General features: G+C 44.4%; 1 protein-coding gene across 1 annotated transcript; it reads right to left on the minus strand.

Moving 5' to 3' along the window:
- Positions 1 to 2,145: 2,145 nt before the first annotated feature.
- LOC121904059 (neurofilament heavy polypeptide-like) lies at positions 2,146 to 6,603 on the minus strand. The gene is made up of 4 exons (XM_042421570.1): positions 5,682 to 6,603; positions 4,085 to 4,284; positions 3,844 to 3,968; positions 2,146 to 3,481 (listed from the first exon to the last, which is right to left on the minus strand). Exons 1-4 carry the CDS (start codon positions 6,430 to 6,432, stop codon positions 2,176 to 2,178), a joined length of 2,382 nt encoding a protein of 793 aa, XP_042277504.1. The 5' UTR covers positions 6,433 to 6,603; the 3' UTR covers positions 2,146 to 2,175.
- Positions 6,604 to 8,448: the final 1,845 nt, after the last annotated feature.

The raw sequence follows: 8,448 nt of genomic DNA on the forward strand, positions 1-8,448 counted from the left end.
GGTGTCCATGGAATATTTAACGTACCGTCTGCAGCCTTTGACCTTTCATTTATCATCCTGACTGCTGTAATGGAAGCAAAAACGTTGTTGTTCAGGATACTGAGAGCAATTCAATCACTGATTACTTTCATTTCATGATAAGCTAGCTGCAGTCTACACAAGCGTTTGTGGTAAAAATGTCACTCTCCTATTGTGTCATACATTGAAGAACAAGGAGGAGGGTGTAATGTAATCCAGACCTTGATACCTCATAGATTTATGGATAAGGAAATGTAGGTAGTTGGAAGGAGAAAAGGAGTTGTCAAGCTTTGAGACAAGGCCACTGGCTGTACAATCGGCACAGTGTCAGGTGGATACTTTTTTTAAAAAATTTGGGTGTTGTAGGATTTTCTGTCAAAATAGGGAAAAGAGTGTTACAATCGCCTGATTACAAAGGCTTTTACTGATATTCAAGTTACAACATAGCAGTGATAAACTGTTTAGAAATCTATTCATAGTGAAAGTTCCTTCTTTGAAGACCGTATTATAGGTTGTGAGCTTTGCCATTTTACTTCAAGGGGCAAAATAAGAGATACATGTGATTATGAAAGCTCAAAATCACAAAAGTAAAGCACACAAACAAAATGAAGCTCGTCCTCTCTGAAATGGCTGCTTCCAGTCCCTCGACGAATTGATGTAATATAAAATGCAGCAGAGTATCTCAGTGAAGTCAAATTACTGAGTTCAAAATGTAGTCTAATAATAGTGCCAGAACACTAAAATGCTTCTCAAAAAACAATGACATGAGTCAAAGGGATTCATTACTTCAACATTTTGTGTTTTATGTGGTTGCTGATCCTATTAATACTCGGCCATCTATCAGTCGCAGTAAGATTGGATTTAGAGGAGACATGATGTGGAGGGAACGCTGAGATGATGCCAGGAGTCAAATCCCTCAATGTCAGCCAAATTGTATCCAAAGTCATCTCTTAAATTCATAAATGAAAGCTGCTTTTGCCACAAGCTGCAGCACCATCAGCAAATCCTATTAAAAATTCATTTTTTTCTGTACACGACCGCAGAAATCAGAGTGGCTCAGATACTACTATGAGTTATGACCATGACGACTATGACTACGATTATTAACTAATTTTGTGTGATCTCATAATATATACACATCCTATCAAACACATGATAACTGATGATTATAAAGGGGTAAGTATGGTGCGTGAACCTTCCTTTTCGCAGTGATGTAGAGATGGGGAAACAAGGAAGAAAATTTCGTCTGTTCAGTGTGAGCAAGCAGCACTGCTCCTGATTATACATGAGGGTGAGGAAGGGTGCGGCGGCTGATGCGGGTGGGCACAGCTCCCCCTCTTCTTAGCCGCAATGCAGTGCAATACTTGCAGCATTTACCTTTTAGGCCTTGCACCTTGTATTTATTCTCCTTCATAAATCTTCACTAAAAAGGTCAACATAGGCTACTATAGATTCTTTTTTCTGCAGTGCGAACAGATTAAGAAAACTCCCGAAAAGCCTCTTGTGTTTGATTTTTTTTCATTCTTTATTTATCTGTTTCATATTGCATATTCTCAGCAGTTTATACATAGCACAGTCATCATTGTTCTAGCATTGCAGACCAGAAGAGTGAGACACTACAGTTCACCTGTCAGGAGAAGCTGCATTAAGGTGCACAACAAGCATATTCAAGTCTTTCTTGCTGATGTATCTGTAAATATAATATAGACATTTGTATCTCCTTAAATATACATTTTTTATATATTCAATATCTGTCACAATCTTAAGCTTGACATTGTTTTGACATCTCTACCCTTGAAGGCCTGTGTAAGAACAGGCCCCTGCGGTCCCCGTCGGCGGGATTCAGTTTTAATGCACTTGTTATTTATTAAAGACAGTTGTCACATTCAGATAAAGAGTTTAGAGCATTCTGCATTCACTACAGTCATACATCAGAAGCATCAGGGGTGCGTAAATGACCATACTTGAGAGCAGGGGGTTATTTGCTACGTAAATCACTATTGCTTACATACCGTCACCTGCTTTGCTTTGGACACTAAGTTGCCCACCTGAACAGCTTCCAGCCCCTTTGACCTGGCTCTTTACCCTCCCCCCCTCCCGCCCTCCCTCATAGTTCTTTGGCATCTCCACCTCGTCGTGCCCTGAAAAGCATCAGTCTTACTTCTTGGACTTCTCCTCCTTGCTCTCCTTTGATTCAGTGCCGGAAGATTTCTCTGCCTTTCCTCCTTCCTTCACGTCCTTACTGTCGGCTGCTTCTTTGCTAGCTTCCTTCTTCTCCTCGGGCTTCTTCTCCTCTTTCTTGCTCTCTGCTTTCTCGGGTTCAGCTTTAGGTGCGGGCTTCACCTCCGGCTTCTTCTCCTCTTTCTTGCTCTCTGCTTTCTCAGGCTCTGCTTTTGGGGCGGGCTTTGCCTCAGGAGCGGCCTTCTCTGGTTCAGGAGCAGAGGGCTTCTCCTCCTTGGCAGGGGGAGCGCTCTCTTTGGGCTCAGACTTGGGGACAGGTTTGTCCTCTGCTGGCTTGCTGGGAGCTGCAGGTTTTGAAGGCTCTTCCTTCTTTGGGGCTTCATCTGCTTTGCTCTCTTTCTTTGCGTCAGGCTTGTCGGCCTTCTCTGCTTTGGCCTCGGGCTCTTTCTCCTTGGGTTCTTCCTTCTTCTCTTCCTTCACAGGTTGCTCCTTCTCCTTCTTTTCCTCTTTGGCAGGCTTCTCCTCCTTTTTCTCCTCTTTAGGGGCAGGGACAGGCTCGGCCTTCTCTTTTTCAGGAGACTTTGGTTCGGGGGATTTGGGAGCAGGAGATTTAGATTCTGGGGATTTGCTGGGTGGCGATTTTGACACTGGTGACTTGGGTGCAGGTGATTTAGACTCATCTCCTGCAGGGGATTTGGCTGCAGGGGACTTCGCAGGTGATTTGGGCATCGGGGATTTGGCTGGTGGTGACTTAGATTCTGGTGATTTTTGTGGAGATTTAGATTCTGGTGATTTGGCAGCAGGAGATTTGGGCTGAGGAGATTTGGGTTGAGGAGATTTTGAAGGAGGAGATGCAGCCTTTTCTGGAGATTTGGCCTTCTCTTCTTCCTCAACGGCCTCCTCTTCTTCTACCTTCTCACCCTCTTCCTCCTCCTTTTCCTCCTCTACCTTTTCTTCCTCCTTCTCTTCCTCTCCCTCTCCTTCCTCTTCCTTATCTTCCTCTGCTTCCTCACCTTCTCCCTCCTCCTCTACTTTGGTTTCTTCAGCTTCCTCTTCTTCAACTGCTGCTTCTTCTTCTTCTTCTTTCTTTTCCTCCTCTTCCTCCTCTTCTGCCTCCTCTGTCACCTCTGTCACCTGGGTCTCATCTGTCTGTTCCTCCACGATGACTGTGTCTGAGATCTCCTCGCTTTTCACTTTCAAGTGAGTGGAGATTCTGCTTTCCAGGTAGGAGTACATGCCTCCTCCTGACACAAAGCGGTTCTCTTCTCCCTCAAGTAGCTTCCTGTTTTCAAGACAAAGACATACAGTCAGGGAAAACATGAATTACCTAACAAACCAAACAAAACAACGGCTCTCACTAATCCATCTTCTTGTGTTTTTATTGTGGACAGAAAACGAATGCATTTCAGCGTAAAGCCATCATCAGTGTCCAGCATCTTTACGCTGAAACACATTTGTTATCTGTCCACAATAAAAACACAAGAAGATGGTTTAGTGAGTGCCGTTGTTTTGTTTTGTTTTGTTTTGTCTTTATCACAACTGTGCACCTCTCAAGATTTGGAATTGTGCACACTGCTACTTAGTACCAAACATTAATTACTTGCCAGGATCAAATTATATCTGTGGTTTTAAACCGTGACCAACCTATAAGCAGCGATCTCAATATCTAGAGCCATCTTCACATTCAGCAAATCTTGGTAGTCCTTCAGCTGGCTGGCCATCTCCCATTTGGTGGTTTTCAGCTCGTTGTCCAGCTGATTGATGGTCTCCTGCAAAATGAAAAGACACAGCCTTATAGGTCAAATGCTGGTGAAATGAAAGGTGCAATGAATTGCCATATTTTGTTTTCTCCTTGAGAGATAAGATATTTGTGCTGATGTCCTGCCTGTAGCGAGTTGAGGTCGTCATGGTGTCTGTCTTCACTCTCCATACGCTGCCTCTCCAGTGACTCCTTGGTTCCCCGAAGAGTCTCCAGCTCAATGGTGCGGCTCTGGAGCTGACGACGGTAGTCCATGATCTCCTCCTGGCTTCCACGGATGGCATCTTGGTTAGACCTGGCAGCCTCAGACAGGCGCTCCATACGCACTGTGGGAATTGCAGACACACATAGGCACAATAGATGATTTAGAAGTCACATTTAATATCTATGTATGGCATTTCGCTGTGTCACACCACTGAGTGGCCTACATCCCAAAACGGTTTAATGTGACCTGCATACACACTAAAGAAATTCAGCATTGTTACCCAGTGCCTGCACTGTTGTTTTATTTTTTGTCATGAGACACTTTTCATCTCTATTCTCTTCTTTGCCTTGAAGCCCACAGAGAGCAGACAGACACCACTGAGAGCCTGAGTAACCTTGACAGTGTCCATCTGTCAGCCGCTGGTCTGACTCAGCTCCCTCCCTCCTCTGCCTCTTCTGAGCATGAATGATCCACACTGCTGCAGTCAGCTGGACACCACACAGGAAAGGTCATTCTGTTTGCACCTTTTGTTGATGATATCAAGTCAGTATGTAGATGTGCCACAAGGGCCAATCTATAGATCATCAAGTCCTTTTAGATGCAGCTGAACTAATGTTCACATTAAAACCTTATTGGCCTTCACAGTTCTGTTTGTCAGCAGCACTGTGGTACATCTGTAGATGATACATGACCCGAATGATGAAGCACTACTTGTCTTTTCTGACTACCACGAAAGTGACCTTGAAACGACAGTTCTGTTTATAGATGTTCAAGGTAAAATCAATCAACACAACAAACAGACGCATATGCAGCGCGCATGGGACGCGAGCAAGAGCACACCCACTGTTACCCAGACTGAGAGTGCAAATTAATCACAGTCTCCTTTCTGTGTGCAATCTCACTCCTGCAGTGCTCCAAATAAAAATGATCGTTCTGCGGCAACGATGCACCCACAGAGAGGCGCACATCTAAACTGGAGCTCTTATTATTTAAATCTTGAGCTTTCCGCATTTTCTATTTGCACTTTCTATTCATCTTATCTTACTTGATACATGTAATTATTCTATAAAACTTCATGAATGTATCTGTAAGTTTGCGATCTGACAGGTTGGTTGGATGAAGTTCTAACACAGGGACGCAGAGGTTGCATCTCATTTACAGTCACCTCTCCTCAAAAATGTTAAAGTTCAAACACAACCATCCGGATCTGCATAATTTTGCAGTCAGCATACTTAATAGTCCCCTAACAAAAAGTAGGCCCTAAGTGGCCCCTGCAACCGTCATATGTCCTCTAGTTAAAACACAACTAATTCACATTTAGTCACTGAACGCGTTACAATGCGGCCAACAATTACTAATTAAATGTTAACGTAAATTTCAGGGATGTGATTTCAGCACCACGGACAGAGAACAAATATTAACCTTCTTTGCGCACTGTTAAACTCACGCAGAATCTTGTTTTCTGTTATGTCAAAACTTTAAAGCTTTTTAATATTTTTTCTTTTTGTACAAACTTACCTTTGAACCAGTCCTCGGCGTAAGTGGAGCTCTTGGATGCGTGACTGTCGAGCTGAGAGCGGATCTCTCGCAGTGCGCTGGTGACGTCCGCCTTCACCGTGTCCCGCAAATCAAAGCTCACCTGAGCCCCCTGAATCTGGGCGAGGAGCTCGGCAACCTCTTCCTCATGGTTCTTCTTGAGAAAAACGGCCTCCTCTTCCAGGGCACGGAGCTTCTTGTCCAGCTCCAGCCGTGTCAGCCGGCACTCCTCTACATACTTTTTCATGGCCCGGGCAGCAGCCTCCAACTCTTCCCGGTTGCGCGCTTCATCCTCCAGCCTGGCCCGCAGGTGCTGGATGTCTTCCTCCAGGTGCTCGTGTTCCAGAGCAGCGCGGGCCTTCTCCCCGGTCAGCTGCTGCAGGAGACCCCTCAGGTCGCCCAGCTCTCTCTCGTAGTGATCCCCAATCGCGGTGCGGCCAGCCTGGCTCTGACGCAGCGCTGCCGCTTCTGCTTCCAAGTTGCGGTTGTGCATTTCCAGGTTGCGCACCTTGTCGATGTAGCCGGCGAACCGGTCGTTCAGAGCCTGGAGAATCTCTTTCTCGCTCCTCCGAGACATGTCTCCGTTGAAGGTCTCAATGCTGTCGACAGAGGACGGCTGGCTGTAGGTGAGGCGGCGGCGCTGGGAGTGAAACCCGCTGGAGGACACGGAGGCAGGCCGAGCCTTGCGGTACGCGGTCGGGCCGAAGATGTGGTGGTCTACCGTGAAACTCATCTTGGCTGAGTTGGAGTAGCACTGACTGCAGCAGGAAGGGAAGCACAGGGTTTATATAGGAGGGAGGGAAAACTCACTAGTCAGCACCAGGACACACTCTACTTAAAGAGATATCTTTTCTTCATAAAACTGTTGCCTGCGCAGAAATATATTCACACTGATCAGTTTAGTACCGGGCCGATGAGTTGTGATTTAACAGAAGGTGTTAATGAGTTATAGTTTACTGAAGCAGCAGAACTCCAATGGTACTTTTATATCATATAGAAGGCTTTTCAAGCATCACTTTTCACTTTCTACCTCAATGTATTTTCTGCATAAAACATTTAGAAAATAGATTACATTTTAAATGACAATGGTTTGATTTGCAGCTGTCAGTTGCAATTGCTCTTCATACATGGCACCGATAATTTTTTAATTGTGTTTTAAATATTTAAAATTCATATTTTGATTATGCTGTGACTTCCTGAAGTTATTGTGTGTATGTGTGATTTTTTGTGTGTGTGTGTGTGTGTGTGTGTGTGTGTGTGTGTGTGTGTGTGTGTGTGTGTGTGTTCTGCTGATGCTCTCTGTGGTTGTAGCCTATTGCTGCAGTGTGAGTTTGCAGATCCATGCCAACACCCCTGAGACTCCACTCAACTGCTGGGCCATTGACAGACTCATTGACAGCCTCTCTCTCTCTCTCTCTCTCTCTCTCTCTCTCTCTCTCTCTCTCTCTCTCTCTCTCTCTCTCTCTCTCTCTCTCTCTCTCTCTCTCTCACACACACACACACACACACTCACACATATTTACTTAGGTCATTTTTGGGGACATTACATAGACTTACATTCATTTCCTGGAGACTAACCATAACAACTACTTGCCTAATCCTAACCTTAACCCCAATCTTAACCACTGACCCAAAAATCAGCTTTTTCTCAATTGGGAGCACAGTTTTTGTACCCAGCTGGACAAACCATCCTCAATTAACTGGTCTTTAGTCTGAAATTTGTACTTGAAAGTAGGCTATGTCAGAGAAACCTATTTTAAAGCTGTGTTGCAGGCCATGCATGACATGTGACACACACACCACTGATATAAAACCCCAAAACAGCGGCAGCAGCAAAAAACAGTAACTTTAGAGTGCATGCACACTAGGAGGTGTGCCGAGCTACGATGATACAGCATTCACACGAAAAACAAACTGAGCTGTCTCTGAGCCTGTACAGCACCTATTGATTCCTTAAACTCAGGGTGAGTGAGTTTACTCTGCATCCCTTAAAGGAACAGGGAGAAGTGTGTAGGCTACATGCATTTCCCTTGAGGTGTATATTGAAGAATAGATGGGTCAGCATGCAGTCATTTCTCTGTATCAGCCTATTCTTCATCCCTGTGAACATGTGTGTTGTCAGCAATGACACCCTGGGGACCATGTAGCACCCAACCCAAGACCTCAGCCTCTCCTCCAGCTGTAGTGTGATGTCTGTTTCATTGCTTTAAGGTAAAACCCCACACAGGTTTGTTTTCTGAAGTTCCAAATGTGTCCTAATGCATGTCAGTGGTGTCTTCATGAAACATATACAATTACAATTTGTTTTGCACCACATCTCACACGCTCAGGAGCATATAGGACAGAAATAACACACATCACACCCCGTCCTCCTACTAGCTTCATGTTTTATAAATGAGAGTAATGCAGCAGAGTGAGCAGAATTCTGTTGTGATGAAGATCCCTTGTTCAGTATAGCTCATGTTCCTCAATAGCTTGTTATTTGAACCAACCACAAAAAGCCGAAGTTTACAGAAAAAATAGACTTGTACGTTTTCATATTGTGTTAGAATATAGGCTACCTGCTGGAGAAATATTACAATCAAGCCCACATCTGGGGTTTATTAGCAGTGATGAAGGTCAGAACTCATCATTTATCAAGCAAAATATGATGGTTCCAGCTTCTTAAATATATGGATTTATCTGTTGTACATGATTGTGAATTGAATACCTTTGAGTTTTGGACTATTGACTGGACAAAACAAGCTAT

Source organism: Thunnus maccoyii, chromosome 9 (assembly GCF_910596095.1).
Source record: "Thunnus maccoyii chromosome 9, fThuMac1.1, whole genome shotgun sequence".
Taxonomy (NCBI): Eukaryota; Metazoa; Chordata; class Actinopteri; order Scombriformes; family Scombridae; genus Thunnus; species Thunnus maccoyii.

Coding starts and splice junctions, on each gene's coding strand:
- LOC121904059 (XM_042421570.1), bottom strand. CDS start 6,432: ATGAGTTTCACGGTAGACCACCACATCTTCGGCCCGACCGCGTACCGC. Junction 4,285..5,681: donor CGCCGAGGACTGGTTCAAAG/GTAAGTTTGTAC, acceptor CAATTCCCACAG/TGCGTATGGAGCGCCTGTCT. Junction 3,969..4,084: donor ACGACCTCAACTCGCTACAG/GCAGGACATCAG, acceptor TTCATTTTGCAG/GAGACCATCAATCAGCTGGA.